Source organism: Portunus trituberculatus, chromosome 31, assembly GCF_017591435.1.
Source record: "Portunus trituberculatus isolate SZX2019 chromosome 31, ASM1759143v1, whole genome shotgun sequence".
In the NCBI taxonomy this organism is placed as follows: domain Eukaryota; kingdom Metazoa; phylum Arthropoda; class Malacostraca; order Decapoda; family Portunidae; genus Portunus; species Portunus trituberculatus.
Window position 1 is genome coordinate 13,396,278 of NC_059285.1, and position 20,454 is coordinate 13,416,731.

General features: G+C 41.9%; 2 protein-coding genes across 5 annotated transcripts in view; both read right to left on the reverse strand.

Moving 5' to 3' along the window:
- Positions 1 to 4,877, reverse strand: part of LOC123511164 (mitochondrial uncoupling protein 4-like) — a 59,361-nt gene extending 54,484 nt beyond the window's left edge. For 2 of the 4 annotated variants that reach the window (XM_045266811.1, XM_045266821.1), the window contains exon 1: positions 4,454 to 4,601. In XM_045266811.1, coding sequence (XP_045122746.1) covers positions 4,454 to 4,479 — 26 coding nt within the window. In that variant the 5' untranslated portion in view covers positions 4,480 to 4,601. Of the gene's footprint in view, positions 1 to 4,453; positions 4,602 to 4,709 lie in introns of those variants that run through there. The other 2 variants (XM_045266813.1, XM_045266815.1) reach the window with 2 other exon arrangements.
- Positions 4,878 to 6,422: 1,545 nt separating this feature from the next.
- On the reverse strand, positions 6,423 to 14,621 carry LOC123511163 (CDK5 regulatory subunit-associated protein 3-like). The gene is given in 11 exon segments (XM_045266807.1): positions 6,423 to 7,363; positions 8,502 to 8,656; positions 8,658 to 8,708; positions 9,096 to 9,371; positions 9,984 to 10,105; positions 11,215 to 11,386; positions 12,155 to 12,253; positions 12,932 to 13,069; positions 13,471 to 13,571; positions 13,761 to 13,935; positions 14,467 to 14,621. Coding segments are annotated over 11 exon segments (1,548 nt in total). The 5' UTR covers positions 14,473 to 14,621; the 3' UTR covers positions 6,423 to 7,110.
- Between the last annotated feature and the right edge of the window lie 5,833 nt (positions 14,622 to 20,454).

A 20,454-nucleotide genomic window follows, 5' to 3' on the forward strand; every position in this document is an offset into this window, starting at 1 on the left:
AACAGTGGTACCCGGCTCGCACTCTACCGCTATTTGGCTCAGGAATAAATACGTACCAAGACGCAAAATAACACTACTACCACCACCACCACCACCACCATTACTACTATTACAATGTCACGTTACCCCGTTAATTAGTCATGCACAGGTGAAGATACAGGTGTGAGGGAAGACAGAAGTGTATTTTGGGTGTATCTTATGAGTCTACACCTGTTTGATAATGTGTGTGTGTGTGTGTGTGTGTGTGTGTGTGTGTGTGTGTGTGTGTGTGTGTAACTGTCTATCTACCTACATGTTTTTTTTTTTTTTTGCAAAGAATCTCTCCCTGACTTTATGCTCAGAGAGAGAGAGAGAGAGAGAGAGAGAGAGAGAGAGAGAGAGAGAGAGAGAGAGAGGCAAGGCGAGCGAGGCGGGAGAATTCATCCTGAAAATTACCTTGACTGCCTTGATAACGGTGGTGGTGGTGGTGGTGGTGGTGGTGGTGAAGAAAAAAAAAATGATGTCTTTGATGGTGGTGATAGTGATAGCGATGGTGGTGACTGTTGTGGTGGTAGTAGGAGTAGAGAATGTAGAAGGTGAAGAAGAAGAAGAAGAAGAAAAGAGAAAAAAGTACAAGAGAAACAAGTACAAGAAGAAAAAGCACAAAAGTAGTAGCAGCAGCAGCAGCAGCAGCAGTAGTAGTAGTAGTAGTAGTAGTAGTAGTAGTAGCAGTGGTGGTGGTGGTGGTGGTGGTGGTAATACACACATAGTAACAGACACAAGAGATATATGTATAGTAAGCTGTTTATATTCAACACACACACACACACACACACACATACCATTGTTCTAAACCTGACAAGCAATGTATTGGAGGAGGAGGAGGAGGAGGAGGAGGAGGAGGAGGAGGAGGAGGAGGAGGAGGAGGAGGAGGAGGAGGAGGAGGAGGAGGAGGAGGAGGAGGAGGAGGAGGAGGAGGAGGAGGTGGGGTTAGAACACCGGTTTAAACTAGACAGCAGTTGTCAAAGGAGGAGGAGGAGGAGGAGGAGGAGGAGGAGCAGTGGTTTGCCTATCACCCTTAGCAACTCAATGTTACATCACCACCACCACACCTGCGCCACACCTCCAGTTTTCAGCCAATCAACATCCGCATCACCATCTCCTCCTCCTCCTCCTCCTCCAGCTCCTCTTCCTCCACCACAACACCAGTATCCTCTCATCCACATTCCTAATCCTTTCCACTCATCACTACCACCCTATCTTCCCCATCATCTTTCTGCATCATCTCTCATTCTTTCATTTTCTATTACTTATTTTATTATATATTCATTTTAATGTTATGATTTTAGTATTAGTAGTAGTAGTAGTAGTAGTCTCTCTCTCTCTCTCTCTCTCTCTCTCTCTCTCTCTCTCTCTCTCTCTCTCTCTCTCTCTCTCTCTCCATATTTTCCCCTTCCCTTCCTCCTTTCCTTCACACCACCATCACCATCACAAACAAGCAAATTACCAAACCTCAGCAGTTGTTCAAGATACACACTGTTGATGATGAAATACAAACAAACAAGGAGGAGATGAATAATGAAGAGTGAATGGTTTGTCTATATTTAGCTTCATCCGTGACATTTAGAGGAGGAGGAGGAGGAGGAGGAGGAGGAGGAGGAGGAGGAGGAGGAGGAGGAGGAGGAGGAGGAGGAGGAGGACTTTTTTTACTAACATATTATGAGTGTGTGTGTGTGTGTGTGTGTGTGTGTGTGTGTGTGTGTGTGTGTGTGTATTACTGTACATTTTTTAACCCCCTTTAAAACAAGTTATATATACACACACACACATACACACACACACACACGGTAAGGTGAGGCAAATGGGCAAGCCTCTTAATGTGTAGCCCCTGTTCACCTAGCAGTAAATAGGTACGGGATGTAAACTCGAGGGGTTGTGGCCTCGCTTTCCCGGTGTGTGGAGTGTGTTGTGGTCTCAGTCCTACCCGAAGATCCGTCTATGAGTTCTGAGCTTGCTCCGTAATGGGGAAGGCTGGATGGGTGACCAGCAGACGACCATGGTGGTGGTGAATTACACACGCACCGGTCTTCACAAAACTCTAAGGTTTAATAACATCATTTTATAACCACCCTCTCCCTCTCTCTCTCTCTTCTACCCACCCATCACTCAATCCTCTCATATAACAAAAGAATAGCTAAAAACACACACACACGGGAGAGAGATAATGACACACTGTATTAATCACCTAAGGCAAAGACTCTTATTACGAGAAGCACCTCTGGCCATGGAAAGCTAAGAGATGAGATGAAGTGACGAGGCGATGGTGTGATGAGGGAAGACTATCTCAGGTGGCAAGGTGATGAGGTGATGAGGGAGGAGCTCAGGTGTCACCCTCTAATGACTTCACCTGAGGATATATCTTGACAAAAACCTCCTCCAGGTGTCTAGACGAGAACACAAAGGCTGGCTCTCTTGATCGCTGTTATGTGAGGGAAGGGAGAATGGATGGATGGATGGATGGATGGATGGATGGATGGATGGAAGGAAGGAAGGAAGGAAGGAAGGAAGGAAGGAAGGAAGGAAGGAAGGAAGAAAGAATGAAAAAGAAAGAAAGAAAGAAAGAAAGAAAGAAAAGACAGAAAGAAAGAAAAGATAGAAAGAAATAAAGAAAGGAAGGAAGGAAGAAAAAAAAGAAAAAAAAAGATAGGAGTTTCCAATTCCACGTTTTCATTTAAGTTGGTGGGTATACAAAGTCACACTGCAACTTTACATCAGCCACATCACCACCTCTATTCTCTTTTAACTCCTTCAACACTGGGATGCATTTTTACCTTAAGTATTATTGGTGACAATTACATAATTATATTCACATTAGCAAGGGTCTATGGAGGCCAGAAAATTAATGGCCAGAGTCTTCACTATCTTAATCCCCACATCAGTTTCTGAAGCTCTAGAAAATCACCAAATACTAAGCAGAATGAATATGAAAAAGTGTCATGGTACTGAAGAGGGTAAGTTCCCTCCACCCACTGGTACATTGGGAAGCCAGGCAGGTCAGTCAGTCAGTCACCCCACCCACCCACACTGCCTCTCACTTACCACATCCCAATGAATGATGCAAAACAATGGTCCACAAGGAAACCAGCCAACAGCAACACATAAGAGGCAGTGACTGAACCACAGCAAGGTCATACTCAGTTTGTTGTCATTTAAACAGGATATACTGTACTTGTTATTCTACCCCCAATGCCAAATATATAGTACCAGAAAATCTAACAAATTACTCCCACATAAGGAAGTTTTATATCTTTTGCATTGTTTCCAGTGTGTATAAATGACAGTGAGATGAAGAAAAGGAGAAGCAGCAGTAAAACAAATGTTCTATAGTACCATACACTCCAATTAGGAAGAGAGTTTTATATCTTTTACATTGTTTCTAGTATGTATAAATGACAGTGAGATGAAGAAAAGGAGAAGCAGCATTGAAGGAGATCTTTTTATAACCATACAATCCAATATCAAATATCTGAAATTCACACAAATCACCCTCACACAAGATAGTCCAATAGCTTTCCACAATATTTCTGATGTTAACTGTATAAATTGACACCATGATTGGAAGAGAAAATAAAAAAAATAAATAAACAAAAATAAATCGGAAGCAGCAATATCATCTATACTGCATTACCATACAATCTGACACCACAAAAATGTACATAAAAAGTTTCTGTCATCCACAACTAAGCATTACAAAACATGTTACTATGACAGAGCAATAGAACAGTCTACATACAATGACATACGTAAAAATACATCATAGGTCGTTCAGCAAAATTATGTAAAATGTTAACTTCAGATAAACAAACTTAAGTCATGTTTTCCTTCATTATCCACCAAACTTAACCCCATTTAAAACAAGTTATACACACACACACACACACACTTTGGTGGCAGTTTGCTGTAATTGTACGTAGTAACAAACACCAGCAAAAATTTGGCTTTCTAATTCACACATTACAAACTTCAGAGTGATATTGGTTCATGTGATCACTAATATTGTATTACACATCAAGATGAAAGACCACAGCTACCTAATGACACTGTGCTCCTGAAGACAACAACCAACACAACACCTCATTAAATTAACCCCTTTAGTACCAGGATGCATTTCCATATTCACTCTGCTTACTATTTAGTGATTCCATACACCTTCAGAAACTCATGTAGGGAATTAAAATACTGAAGAATATGGCCATAAATCTTCTGATCCCCATAAACTCTTCCTAATGTCAATAAAATGGTCTAATCGTACACAAATCTCAAAATAAAAACGTGTCCAAGTATTAAAGGGGTTAATAACACCAATAAAACCACTTAAAATGAACACAAAACATACATCACACCTTTTTCAGCCATCGACAACCCCCACCAGTAATGCCGCCACCACAGACCCCCGTAAAGCACATCACATTACCTTCCTGATGTACTCTTAGCCTCCATCCTGTCCTGCACGTACACACTGCTCCTCCACGCGTAGCTATGAGGTAACTGACAGCTCACTCACACATGCCACCACGCTGCCACACACGCGGGGGACATCACAAAGGCCAAACAGGGCATCAAGAAGTGATAAAGGCAAGGCTAGCAACACAGCCACACAACGCCTGACCTTCAAACTACTGCCCTCCTTACGAACAATTCCCTCTCCTATTTAACTCCATTTTACTCACCTTCCTCAGCCCAGTCGGCCCCTCTATGTTATCTGGCAGGTCTAGGAAGTATAGTGAAGGTTTGCAGCCTCCCATAAGGACTGCCACGGCTACACAAATGAAAATAAACGGAAAAAAATCAGGAATGTGGGAAGTACGTCAGAACTGCATCCCTCTCCGCTCTCTCTCTCTCTCTCGCTCCGCTCAGCTGTTGTTGTTTTGGTCTTGACTTGTTACCGTAACCACCCGGAAAGGACTGCATTCTCCTCCTATTTAACCTTTTTCTTCTTCTTTCCTTCTCTTTACGCATTTTTCTTATTTACTTTCACGTTTGCATCTCTCTCTCTCTCTCTCTCTCTCTCTCTCTCTCTCTCTTAGAGTAATAAATAAGTTACCACGGATATAGTCTTCGTATCTTCACAATTAAATGTCATCTAGTCGACCCAAAACATGCTGATTTATATATAGTTTCTTTATCTATCAGTTTTTCCCCCTTTGCCATGGAGATTCGTATGTCATTATCTTATCCCAATCAGCAAGCAAGTATCTCACGGAACAGACAACTTTTTTACCCCTCAGTACCATGACTCGTTCTCCTATTCAGTCTGCTTACTGTTTGCCGATTTGATACAGCTTCAGGAACTTATGTGGGGGTTAGAATAGTGAAGACTCTGGCCATTAATCTTCTGACTTCCATAGACCCTTCCTAATGTCAATAAAATAGTCTAATCATATCCAATACTCAAGGTTAAAAAGCGACACAGTACTGACAAGGTATTAAGAGGAGAGAGCTTCAAAGATTAGACAGATGTATGGATGGCGCAGTGATAGGAGCATACAGGAAGAACGTGCTTTATAAGGATATTGCCATGGCTTTTTACAACGCTTTGCTCTCTCACCACGACTGTTTTCCAAGGGCACAGAGATTATTAGTGGGAGTTTCAAGAGTTTCCCCAGTTAATAATATGAAATCTTATCAGTTTGCCTGGAGAGCCGTAAAAACACCTTAAAAACTCGTGCATATTTAATAATGGAGGTGAAGCACAGAAATGTTTGAGAATACGATTATACCAGTTACATTTGTATGGCTCGGGATGATAGGTGGACAGAGACAGGCATACTTCATAAATAGGGACTGCAAGCTTCCCTCATTCTCTTACGTTCCTCCCAGACACGACACATCGACAACACGCAGTAATGATAGCCAAGGTCACTCATACTTGTAACACTAGACTGGTGCTGACCATGATAACTTGCACAGCCTTGCGGAATATGATACTGCGTACTACACTTGCATTACTGTTAACCAAACCTTGCTGGTGAATGGGGTGAATGAGGTGCTGGCTAAAAATATATGAATGATACTGCATAATTTGTATTTATTCATTTTTTTCTTTTAGGCGTGGTTGGAACTGTGTGAAGTATTGGGTAGTATCAATATCATCTAGTCATTTTTTCCTTTTCTTTCTTTGTTTACTTATTGGTGTTTTGGCAAAAGTCATCTGGGGCATTTTTAAACATTCCTCTGCCTTGCCTCGCTTCTTTTTAAACACACACTCGTGAATATTTCTGAAGCTTTCAAGGACATTCTCATTATTCTTATAATCTTTTAACAGTTAAGCAAGAATTCTGCATCATCTGTGGAAAAAAAAAGACCAAGGAAAAAATAAATATAAATATAAACATGATTCTCTCTCTCTCTCATGGCTGCTGCAGGCCAGAATAAAACAAATCTTAACAATCAAAATATTTATTTACTTACCCACCTGTACTGGATATGCATAACAAAACCACTAAATGTTAAGTAAAAATTTCCTGCACTTTCTCTCCCTTTCCTTCACACACACACAGTCTGAACCTTCACCTCTCACTCACTCACTCACACTTAGCCCGAACTTTCTCTCTCTTGGTTCCTCACACACACAGCATGACCCTTCTCTCTCTCTCTCTCTCTCTCACACCCCCAGCCTGACCCATACACGTGTGGTCAATATATAACAGTGCTTTCATGGAGAACTGACTGGTATTTCTGGCTGCAAATCCTTCACCTTTTCTTGGAATCCAGTATTGTCCGGACCTCCTCTTGGCCTCCCTGATTTGATTCAAGACACCACAACACTGGGATCATATAGTGACACTCCTCTCTCTTCCTGTGCTCAATGACTGATGGAAATACATAGAGGCTTACTTGTTGAGTCTTACTACTGTGAACATTGAAATACCTACACATTACATTTTATTCCAGCCTATGTAATCTATTCCTACCTTCCTTCCAAGAGAGCAATCATGAACACAGTAAAATTTAGAATCCACTAAGACAAACACACAATCAATACACACACACACACACACATGACATTCACAGCACAAATTAGGTAAGAACACACACACATACACACAAACACACACACACACACACACCTCAAGCCACATGCGTCGAGAGGTTCACCCCCATAATATTAACAGACCGCTTCTTGTATCGCCCTGAGATGTCTCCTTCAATGTGTTTCTGCAGCTCCCTTGCCCTGGCCGCCATGAGGGACAGCTGTGGGGCCAGGCGCTTCTGTTCCTCCATTGTGTCAACCTTCTTCTGTCTGGCACTTTCCTGCAGTGCCGCCAGCTTGTCCCCCACTGCCAGCTTGGCCTGCACAGACTCAGCCAGCCGGTCCACATACCTGGGTGGGTGATGGGTGGTGAGGTGACTGGGTGAGTGATGCATTGGGTGACTGGGTGAGTAATTGAGTGATTGATAAACTAGTGAGGTGAGTGACTGACTGAGTAACTGACAAATTGGATGACTGGATAGATGGGTGGTGAGTTGGGTGACTGAGTGACTGGGTAGGTGGTGAGGTAGGTGACTGGGTGAGTGAATGAGTGATTGACAAACTAGTGAGAGAGTGACTGGGTAACTGACAAATTGAATGACTGGATGGATGTTTTGCTTTTTTTTTTTTTGTCACAAGTGTGTTTTACCTTTACACAGAAGCTGGATATGACTGTGACTCAGATTAGATGATTCACAGGTTGGCTGACTCACTGTCTAGCTAACTGACTAATTTATTGAGTGATTGTGTGACTAGTGCATGACTGAACCCTTCCCCTCCCTCCACACTGTCAACCCTGCTCCCTCTCATCCCCCTCCTTCTCTTCCCATTCCTCACCACCCACACAATTACTTCTCTTTGCCTCCATCTGCCTTGCCTTTACACTTCTTCCTTTCATCTTCTTCTTCTCACATTCCTTTCTTATATCCCTTTAATTCTGTTCCTTTACTGTCCTATTCTCCCCACCCCCACATTTACTTCTCTTTGTCTCCATCTACCTTGCCTTTACACCTTCTCTTCATCTTCTTCCTCTCACATTTCTTTCTTCTTATATCCCTTTAATTTCTTCCCTTTACTGTCCTATTATCTCCCTTATTCTCTCATTAACCTTCACTTTTATCTCCTTACTCCTTCCCCTTCTGACCTAAACTAAACTCTTTAAGACCCATTTGTAAACTTATTAACACCTTCAGTACTAGGAGACATTTTCATATTCATTCTGCTTACTATTGGGCAATTTTATACAGCTTCAGAAACTCACGTGGGGATTAAAATAGTAAAGACTGTGGTCATTAATCTTCTGACCTCCATAGACCCTTCATAATGCAAATAAAAATGTCTAATTACACCAAAGAATTCATAATAAAAATGCATTCCAGTACTGAAGGGGTTAAGACAAGCAATGAGGTCCTTTTTTCTGCAATATCATACAGCTTATCATTAACCTCCTCTCCCTCTCTCTCTCTCTCTCTCTCTCTCTTATACACACCTGGGGGAGCAGCTGATGAGGAGGAGGTGCTGCATGCGAGGTGTGGAGAAGCGAGCCAGCACAGCCTTCACCTGCACATTCATGGCCAGCACACTGTCAGCCGTGTGGCTCTGGACGGAGGCTGGGGCGCTGGAGAACTGACTCAAGGCAAAACACTGTCCCCTCTGTCTCCAGTTCTGTTGCTCGCTGGCCCAGGAACCCGGAGAGCTGAGAAAATGTGTCATGGTGTGTGATGGTGCTAAATAAGTGTAGTTTTAAGAAAGGAGAGAGAGAGAGAGAGAGAGAGAGAGAGAGAGAGAGAGAGAGAGAGAGAGAGAGAGAGAGAGAGAGAGAGAGAGAGAGAGAGAGAGAGAGAGAGAGAGAGAGAGAGACTACTGAAGGTGTCAGCCACTTAATAAGACAGTCCAAAACACTAAGTCTACAATCACACAATCACATTTCGAACTGCATGTAAAAAAATAAATAATAATAATAATAATAATAATAATAATAATAATAATAATAACCAGAAAAACTGAGGGAAGGAACAAAACAGAATAGGATAAAGGAGAATAAAAAAACAACAACAACAACAACACACACACACACACACACCTCATGGAGCTCGTCGATGAATTGTGCACGAGTCTTGGGGTTGAGAAGGAGAGTGCGCGCGTCATCCCCTCGCGCCACTCCACCCGACACACCAGAATCCTGCACCTCTATCTCCACCACGGCCGACTCATCCACCTCCCCCACCCCCCAGTCAATCTCCTGTGCCTCTCCCTCCCCCAAGGCACCCCAGTCAATGCCCCCAGATGTGTCCACTTCCGCACCCGCTGACGCTGCATCACCAAAGTCGATCCCGTCACCGCCGTCGCCAAAGTCAATCTGGAATGGGTTTAGAAATTAATAAATAAATGAATGAATGAATGAATAAATAAATAAATAAACAAATAATCTAATGTTTTTCTGTATGTATGTATGTATGTGTGTCTATGTAATTGTTTTATGTTATTGTTTTATTTTCATGTTTTTTATGCTTCTTGATCAATTGTTTTTACTAATATATTGAATAATTATACACACACACACACACACAAATTCTAATAGCCTTGTTTAATTGTGTGTTGTCATTATCTCAACAAAAACCAAATTGCCTCCCTTTTTAACATTGTCATTTCTCTAACCAACACATTTTCCTCATTTCTCTATAAACTCTTGATACCCAAAACAAAATTCTCCTTCTCATCAAGATTATTATTCATCTACCTAACTTTTCTCCTTAACCCCTTCAATACTAGGATTTATGCACAATTAAGACCATTTTATTGACATTAGGAAAGGTGTATGGAGGTCAGAAGATTAATGGCCAGAATCTTCAGTGTTTTAATCCCTCACATGAGTTTCTGAAGCTGTATAAAATCACCAAATAGTAACACATCATGGTATTTCAATAACAAAACTGAATCATATCTCTCTCTCTCTCTCTCTCTCTCTCACCCCGCCATCATCGCCGTCCTTCGCTGTGTCGTCCTCCAGCCCTCCCATCACCAGGGGCGGCTCCTCCACACTGCAGGGCGCCTCTCCATACAGCCACTCGTAGGTGGTGGTGTTGCCGTGCTCTGTCGGGGAGGGAGGCTGTGAGTGTGTGTGTTGTGAAGGTAATGGTTTCTTTCCTCATCCTTTCATCTGCCTACACGCTGACACAACCATCACTATACTTCTTTCTCCTTATTTTCTTCACCCCAGACATCTCAGCTCCCATCTATCTACATATACCTTCAGTTAACTTTATTTTTCTTTACCTTCCTCTCTGCCATATATGCGAACCTCTACACACACATACACACACACACACACACGGCCCGGTAGCTCAGTGGTTAGAGCGCTGGCTTCACAAGCCAGATGACCGGGGTTCGATTCCCCGGCCGGGTGGAGATATTTGGGTGTGTCTCCTTTCACGTGTAGCCCCTGTTCACCTAGCAGTGAGTAGGTACGGGATGTAAATTGAGGAGTTGTGACCCTGTTTTCCCGGTGTGTGGTGTGTGCCTGGTCTCAGACTTATCCCAAGATCGGAAATAATGAGCTCTGAGCTCGCTCCATAGGGTAACGTCTGGCTGTCTCATCAGAGACTGCAGCAGATCAAACAGTGAATTACACACACACATTGTTACTATTTCATTATACCTATCAGTTGTGTCCAATTAAACCACTAGTTAACAATATGTCCGTCAGGGAGCAGTACTTTGACAGACCATGGCTACAATATATCAGAACTCAAAATTCGCAACTTATGTATAGTATATATTTCCGTTGCCAATAAACTATTACTTGCTTGTTTACTTACTTACTTACTTACACACATACACACATCTTGAGAAAACTAGGGCATCTCATTTCACCACTTTCTCATTCTTTCCTTTCATAATTTCCTTGGGTTTTTTACTTTAACCCTGCAAGGCATTAATTTCTTATCTGTTCCCTGTACAGTTTATGCAGGAGGGAGTGGTGGGTGGGGAGTGAGCCTTTTACTTTGCTATCCTTTTTTCCTCTATCACCTTCTCAGTAATCCTAAGCCCAGGAGAAGATTGCAAGGTTTGTTGTGGCCAGAGTATCTATGTAACTCTGCACAACACTCCAATGATCAATGCCTTTTCTCTCTCTCTCTCTCTCTCTCTCTCTCACAAACACACACACACACACACACACACACACACACACACAGTCTCACCCATGATAAAGGTTAGCAGAGGCAGGCACTTTGGCTGGTGTGGGCCAGGCAGGGTGAAGGTGATGAAATCCTGGTACAGCTGACAGGCGGCACCCAGACCCTGGCACTCCTTAGCCACGGTGGTGAACTCCTGCGGCAGCGTCTTCAGTGACTCCAGCAGCTCTTGTTTCACCTGTGGGAGTGGAAGTGTTGACATGTTACGAGAGAACAGGCGTGTAGCTTTGTGATTTTATCTATTTATTTTCTTGTTTATATAAGAGGGGGAAATTAGCAAAGGCAAAAGAATAAATTAATAAAAGGCCCACTTAGTGCCAGTCCCTTTGCTGGTCAGAAAGAGTTAGTCAAAAAGGACGAGATAAATTTCTTGAAACCTCTCTCTTAAATGAAGTCAAGTCAGAGGAAAGTGGAAATACGGAAGCAGGCAGGGAGTTCCAGAGTTTACCAGAGAAAGGTATGAATGATAGAGAGTACTGGTTAACTCTTGCATTAGGGAGCTGGACAGAACAGTGGTGAGAGGAAGAAGAAAGCCCATGATGGTGATGATGATGAGTGAAGGAGAATGAATGAATTTGAATGTTCAGAAGAGGATGACTAAAGGCTAAAAAAATAAATAAATAAATAAAAAATACTACAGAACAATAGGAGCTCAGCCATGGAATTTCAATGTGAAGAAGATAACAAAATGCTGAAAGAAACATCCCACTCAATAGTCATTTCATGTAAAAATTTAATAGAGAAAGAAAAGGCTCTCCAGTCAAGTTGGATTTAGATTTTGAGGTAACTAAATGCTCTTGTCTAGTTATAAAGCCTTTGTTATTCTTTGTTTTCACTTCAATATATATGTATAACACAAGCTTGCCCTACATTGGGAATACTACATCATCATCATCATCATTATCATCATTATCACACACACACACACACACACACACATGCTTACATTATCCCCAGCGATGCCAATTTGCTTGCACACTTTGAGGTACTTCTTGCGAGCCTCAGCGATGCCCTTCTCATACTCCTTGACCTTGTTGTCGCACTCCTGACGGGAAGGAACAAGGGCCACAGCATTAGACCTTATCATCACAATACACATCATTTCACTGACTCATCAACACAACAAGAGAAGGGGGATGTGAAGGCTACACTTGTGAATAAATGGAATAAAAGAAGGAAGGAACTGTTAAAGAAGTGAAAGAGAAAAGAAAACATTATCACAGTACATATCCTTTCATTAACTCATCAACACAACAAGAGAAGGGGGATGTGAAGACTTTACTTATCAATAAATGGAGTAAAAGAAGAAAGGAACTGTTAAGGAAGAGAAAAGGAAAGGAAAACAATAACAAAGAGGAAGGGAAGATAAAAAAGGAAAAGGACCTAGTATGGAAAGAATGAAATTAAGTTAAAGGAAGAAATGGAAGGATAAAAGGGTTTGTTAGAAGGAGTTCCATCTAGGCAGTGATTTGAATGAGTCTATCAGTACATGAGAAAATATATGAAGCCTGGACACCTTTACACAGTCACACAAAGAAACATACATACACCTTCACAACCATTCCCTCTTAAAATACACCCCAAGACAAATGCATCCCAACACACACACAGAAACATACACCCTCAAAAAAAGAAGAAGAAAAAAAAGAAAAACATACATACCTACATACATACATACATACACACACACACACACACACACACACACACCAGCACCCCTCACCTGCTGCACCTGGATCCCCTTGGCAATGAGGCGCCTCACTCCAGCCACCTCATAGTTGACACAGCGGGCCAGCAGCTGCGCCGCCTCCGCCAGGTAGACGTTGTTGTGCTCGTACAGACGCACCACCTCCTGCCAATCCTGTGCCACAGTGAGAATGGGGTAAACAGTGAGTAGTGAACAGTGAGTGGTAAGCTCATACAGACACACCACCTCCTGCCAGTCCTGTGCCACAGTGAGGAGAGGTGAACAGTGAGTAGTGAGGAGGGATGGAAGGATGGAGGGAGTGTCTGTGTTATTTTGTATAAAATCTTCTGTCTAGGTGGCACATTTTCAGTGAAAGATAGTGGATAGAGATACAAATGCACCAAGTAATCTCCTTTGTTATCTATTGATGTGCAGAAACAAAAATAAAATAAAATAAAATACATATATGAAGTAAACTCTATCTCTTACTGATTAGGAATAGAGGAAAAAAAAAAATCATCAAATGACTTTTAAGCCTTTACAAATACAAGCACCTCTCTCTCTCTCTTTCTCACCTTCATCCTCTGTGAGCCGTACCAGCCCAGGATGTTCTTGCTGTCCTTCTCTGTCTCCTTCAAGATGTCCACTATCTTGAGGCAGTGGAAGTAGTTGATGTCTGTCAGGAGAGATGGACAGGGTTAGCTGAAGAGATGAGGAAAAATGGAGGAGGAGAAGGAGGAGGAGGAGGAAAAGTGAAGCAGATAAAAGTTATCATTCATTAGAGAGAGAGAGAGAGAGAGAGAGAGAGAGAGAGAGAGAGAGAGAGAGAGAGAGCCAAAGAGTACCAGTGTGTGCCAGTACTCACAGGTGCCGGAGAGGAGACGTGTGACCTCCGGGTGTTCTGGCATGTCCTGGATGGCGGCATTAATCTTCTTGCGCACCACCTCCACCTCCACCGGCCACTCCCGCGGTACATGGCGCCGAGAAATGAGCCACTCCACAAGACGAGGGAGGTGGATGTCGATGGGAAGTTGCTGTTCCTGTGGGTGGAGGTGGAGTGAGGAAGTATGTGAAGTGTCTGTGTGATGTGTACTTAACCCCTTCAGTACCATGACATGTTTCTATACTCATTCTGCTCACTATTTGGTGATTTTATACAGCTTCAGAAACTCATGTGAGGGGATTAAAATAGTGAAGACTGGCCATTAATCTTCTGACCTATCTTACATTTCATTTTCCCTATGTCTAACAAGCTTGGGGACCTCCTGGGTACACGGCGTTTGTCTAACAAGCTTGGGGACCTCCTGGGAACACGCGTTTTAACCTAACCTAACCCCATATTCCGATAAGGTAAAATGGGGTTAGAAATGCTCGTAGAAGTGTGACCTAGACCGTGAGAATGTGCATAGTTACGTGTGGTGTATTGGTGGAAACTGCAATAATTCCGGTTAATATAGAAATCTTAACCATTTACTATGTTCACCAAGCTGAGCACTTCACCATCTGTCACGCCATTACTGCCACTCATTCACCACCACAGCGCCTCCCACAACACCAGGGATGCTACTCACGTCCATCCTGCTGTGTGTCCTGGCTGGCGATTGCTGACTGCTGAGGGAACGTGGGGAATGTCAGTCCTGCCTTTTCGCCAGCTGCTGCTATGACATGTCTTGTTTACATCCACCAAGCTCAACACGAGAGTTTCAGCCTTTCCAACGGCGCTCTTTCATTATTTTTCTTTCATCCTGTCTTGTTTTCATTCTCCTTTACTGTGTTTTTCATTATTCTATATACTCCAGTTTTTGTCTATTTTTGTATTTTCAATTTTAGATAAGTTTTTGTTATTCTACGCCCGAAACTTATTCATGGAGATGCTGATTCTGTATTTGGGTTTATATCAATATTTTCCATTGAATTTGCAGAAACCAGTATTTTCATATACATTGGCAATAAACTCTAGTACAGATGTCTGGTGCTATATAGGAAAATGTTGATCTCCACTGAAAAGTTAGTGTTCATTGTGGTGACGTGTAGGAGATTAGTACAGTCTTATCTAGTTACGGTCTCTCTCCTCTTTTGTGTTCTCTGAAGTGCTTCGCTCCCACCACGACTACTTTCAAAAGCCACAGGGATGATTAAACGGGTTCTCAAGACTGTTTCTTCTATTGATACACTAAAAATCTTGTCAATTTCTTACTAGAACTGCAAAAAGACCCTTAAAATCCCATGTAACTTAAATTAAAAGCCTTTTGAAAGCAGTGAAGGTGCAATGCCGAAGAGTTTCAAAATATTCTCTCTCAGAGTGTACTGTATAAGCTGGATGGAAGTATCCAAATCTCGCAATGAAGATGGAAAAGGTGAGAAAATGGTTCTATCTTGACTTTTGGCTAAAATAAGCGTCTTGTGTAATTCACTTCGGTCGTCTGCTGGTCACCCAGCCAGTCTTCCCCATTACGGAGCGAGCTCAGAGCTCATAGACCGATCTTCGGGTAGGACTGAAACCACAACACACTCCACACACCGGGAAAGCGAGGCTATAACCCCTCGAATTACATCCCGTACCTATTTACTGTTAGGTGAACAGGGCTATACATAAAGAGACTTGCCAATTTGCCTCGCCGCTTCCCGGGACTCGAACCCTGCCCTCGATTGTGAGTCGAGCGGCTGTCTCGAGAGACAGCCAGACGTTACCCTACGGAACGAGCTCAGAGCTCATTCTTTCCGATCTTCGGATAGGCCTGAGACCAGGCACACACCACACACCGGGACAACAAGGTCACAACTCCTCGATTTACATCCCGTACCTACTCACTGCTAGGTGAACAGGGGCTACACGTTGAAAGGAGACACACCCATATATCTCCACCCGGCCGGGGAATCGAACCCCGGTCGTCTGGCTTGTGAAGCCAGCGCTCAAACCACTGAGCTACCGGGTGTGTGTGTGTAGATAAGATTGTTATTTTTCTTTTAACAGTTCTAATTAATACCTATTTCTTACAGGTCAAACTAATATCTCTCATTTTCTCTGGCAGGACAAACTAATCTTTCTCCCTCTTACAGGTCAAACTAATGTTTTTCTTTTTCTTTTTATGCAGGACAGAATAATCTTTCTCTTTTGCTCTTGCAGGTTAAACTAATCTTTCTTTTTCTGATGCAGGTCAAACTAACCATTTGTATTGTTCTCTTGCAGGCCTTTTTTTTTCTCTCTCTTTTTTTTTATGTAGGACAAACTGTAATCTTTCTCTTTTTCTCTTTCAACAATGAGTAGCTCGCCACTGTGACACCCCCACCCCCCAGGGGATAATCTCTCACTTCGGTGAGGGGGACCTGACACACACACACACACACACACACACACACACCTTTCTTAACTTTATCTATCCTCTCTTATTTTCTATCTTTTCTGACTCGATCCTTGTCTTTCTTTATTTTCGTCTGTTTTTCCTATTTTTTTTAATCTTTTTCATCTTTCCTTTCATATTTCTCTCATCTCGATTCTTATTTAGTGTATATATTTTCGATCTTTCTATACCTTCTATATTCTCTTTACTCGCATCTATCTTGTTTCTATTGACATTTCTCACTAGTGTTCTGAATCTGATATTCCTTTGTTTTAATACAGTAACATGAACAAGGTTGTGAATGTTCGGGTGTGGTGTGGATGAGCAAGTGAGCGAGCTGGCATTGGGAGTCGAGCGGGTCGTATGTGTAGGCTACGTGAAGCTAGCCAAGATGTATGAAGATTGTACTGTACTTAGCTATGGAATGGTTTTGTTACTGTAAAGCATACTTAAGAAAGATAGAAATATGGCTGATTTCCTTGTATATAAGTTTCCGGTGTATGTGAGTGTGTGTAACTGTGTATGGTGGGTGGATGGTTGAGCGAGGGTGTGGGTGCAGGCTGCAGACTGGGGCACATGACATGGAGCCTGTGGTGACCGGTGACTGGTGAGGCGGTGACTAGTTCACTCTGGTATTTACACGATTGCCGAGGGAATAATACATAAGGTTCAGTCTTAGGCGCTTACGAGTGAATAGACTTAGCACTCCCGGGAATATACATACTGTAAGGTTCAGTCTAACCAAGTTAGTTATTAAAGATATAATCGGACACCGGAATTCTGTTTCAAGGTAAGAAGGACTGCTAATCAAGTAATTTTACATTGTTATGCTTCAAAACGATAAAATTCATAAAAAAAAACAAGCCTATATAGAGAAACCAAAGTAAAAGTAACAAAAACGTGTCATTTTAGTAATTTTCAGCTTTTTTTGTTCCAAAACACAGAAATGCAGGCAAGACACATGATTACACACTATTTGTTTAAGGACCTGAAATATGTAAAAAAAAGGTTATTTTGGTGTTTTCCAGCATTTTATGCACCAAACTCAGAAATGCAAACAAACCACTGTATTTGTTAAAACATCGCATTTATGTGTTTTTAAAGTGTATTATGAAAAAAACTTTTATTTCATAAAAAGAAATTTCATAAAACACCTTAAAAACTAATAAATAAAACGTTTTAACAAATATAGTGTTTTGCCTGCATTTCTGAGTTTTGGTGCATAAAATGCTGGAAAACACCAAAATAACCCATTTTTGACATATTTCAGTTCCTTAAACAAATGGTGTGTAATCATGCGTTTTGCATTTCTGTGCTTTGGTGCAAAAAAAACTCTGAAAACTACTAAAATAACACGTTTTTTGTTACTTTTTACTTTGGTTTCTCTATATTGGGCTGTGTGTGTGTGTGTTTGATCTGCTGCAGTCTCTGACGAGACAGCCAGACGTTACCCTACGGAACGAGCTCAGAGCTCATTATTTCCGATCTTCGGATAGGCCTGAGAAATGGCACACACCACACACCGGGACAACAAGCTCACAACTCCTCGATTTACATCCCGTACCTACTCACTGCTAGGTGAACAGGGGCTACACGTGAAAGGAGACACACCCAAATATCTCCACCCGGCCGGGGAATCGAACCCCGATCCTCTGGCCTGTGAAGCCAGCGCTCTAACCACTGAGCTACCGGGTGTGTGTGTGTGTGTGTGTGTGTGTTAAGAAGAATATAAGACTATCATAAGATATAAGGAAAATATTGTCAGGAAAATAATCAATGCGCAATTAGTTATCACTTTCAATGAGAGATAATATTGGAATGTATTGTGTTGTGAATGCTGAGTTTAGTAATGTCGACATTTTGAAGCTCCCCACGGCAACTTGTATCCTTAAATAAACTAAAACCATAATAACACTGAATATTCCACACATAATTCCGTGATAATTTTCAAACACTGAAAATTTAACACATACAAGGACATAGTATTGGAATTTATAGCGGGCAAGGAGAAGAGAGTGAATTCCTTTAGAGAGCCACAGCTGATGATGGCGTCGGTACCTCCCGCCAAGACACGGTTGAGCTCACTTGAGTGCCGTTATATTTTCAGCCTGTATAGAGGTGACAGTGCCGTGTCAGAGGTGGTGGAGGTTATTAATGCACCAAGGAACAGGTGTGTAAAGTGTGGCAGTGGTGTTGATAAGGGATTAGTGTATAAGGAGGGAAAGAAGTGTGGTGGGCCGAGTGCACGTCTGCTTCATGTCAACAAACAGTGGTGATGGCCGTGTGGTGTTTGGTGTTGCTTATACACCCCACAACATGCCCATATACACCCAAACACACAAAGTGAAGTGATGACATTCCCTACAGCACCAGCGGCGAGACAAGAGAGCAATGCAACTCTTTACCACGACTCTCCACAACGCATCACCATAATTTATTTCAGGTATTTCTAAGGCCACTCTCTTATTTGTAGGTTTTCTTTGCATATGAGAGTGAAAACAGTGCCCAAATGTTGCAAAAGTGATGGGTATAACGAGCAGTTGTCAGTATTACCAGCTATTATTTGCTTCTTTGACTCACCGTAAGCCAAACATGTGTCAGAATGCATGTTTCTTGGGCAAGTTTTCCTGATGGGGCTTAATTTTGTTGTGGTGAGATAATAAATGCAACATAAGGATTATGGAGCCCGCGCTGCAGTGTTCCCGGATGTTACCTCCCGCCCGGCCCCTGCCCCACCCCCCGAGCTCCTCCCCTGTCCCCCCCGTGGCAACCTGCGGGTTCCAATACTTTTTTTATAAATTCTCTAAAAATAATATTACGCTTCCATGATGTGTTTTTATGGTTTCTCTAAACATTTCGTTGTGTTTGAAGTGTGTTCCGCGCCTGTGTTCGGTAAATATGTGGCGTTTAGTGGTGTTTTATTGCTTAAATATGAGCTGCCATAATCGTCAATATTTTCCAACTCACAATTTCATTTTTTTTATTTTGAGGTGTAACTGGGCAATTATTTTATCAAAGAATCGTCTGTACTTTTTAAACGTGAAATCAATCCATTGAGTGGAATATGTGGACTTTGAAGTGGTGTTTTGTCCCGTTTAACGTAATTTTTTATTTTTTCGATTTTATTTGTTTACGTTTCTGTTTGACGGTCAAACTCGTTGTAGAATGCCTTAAAAGAAAGCTCAGACTCTGTAGAATGTGTTGAAATACTCGCCAAGTGAAAATAGGTGGACTTTACAAGAGTTTTTAATGAGTTTAGAGTTTAATGGTTTTGTTTTACATAAATGCTCTTTCACTCGTTCACTTCTGGTTCTAGGTCAGTGTTGGATGCCTGAGAAGAGAGTTTATATTGTCTAATATTTTTCGAAAGAAATATAAAGGCGAAATGGCTGGACGTTTTGGCAGCGTTATCAGCGGAAATGTTTATATACATTTTATATACTTAATTTACAGTTTTTAAAACTAGTTAAGCAGGAGATGTTTTGATGTTTTGGATATTAATTAAAGTATCTATCAAGTCATAAAAAAGTAAGCATTCGGCCTTGGCTTAATTTTTTCTTGAAGTCATTTTAAAATTATTTACGTAATTCAGGCGAGTCGCCGTTGTTCCCGCGCTCTTGATGACGTCACAGCCAAGGTGGCGACTCATCATAGCTCAGGCCGGCGTCCCTCCCTCCCTACCGCCCAGTTCGTCTATATTTTGTCTAATATTTAGTGATTTCTACGTGTTTTCCCGTGTTTCTCGTCTCTGGTGTGTAGATATTAGTAGCAGAAGGAAGAAGGAAGGAGAAATAAAGGAGGGTGAGAAAGGAAGAAGGAGAAAGGGAGGAAAAAGTGGAGGAGCAGGCAAGCCACAATAGGTACTCTCCCTCCACTTCCTCAATATTTTGCCTAATATCTCGTGTTTTCTAAGTGTTTTGATGTGTTTCTAGGTTCAGGCGTGTAGATGGAGCAGTAGAAGAAAGAAAAAAAGTAAGAGGACGAAGAAGAAAGGAAAAATGGAAGTGGAAGAGAGGAGGAGCCAAGCCACAATATTTAGGTAAGTCCCCTTTTTAATGTTACCGTTCTTTATAACACATTTTGGTGTTTCTGGTTTATATCTGAAGTATTTTGAGTGTGTTTGGTAGTGTTCCAGGGTGTTTTGGGTGTATTTTGTGTGTTTTCAGTGTGTGTTAGATGTTTTAGGTATATTTTACATATCTTGAGTGTGGTGTAGAG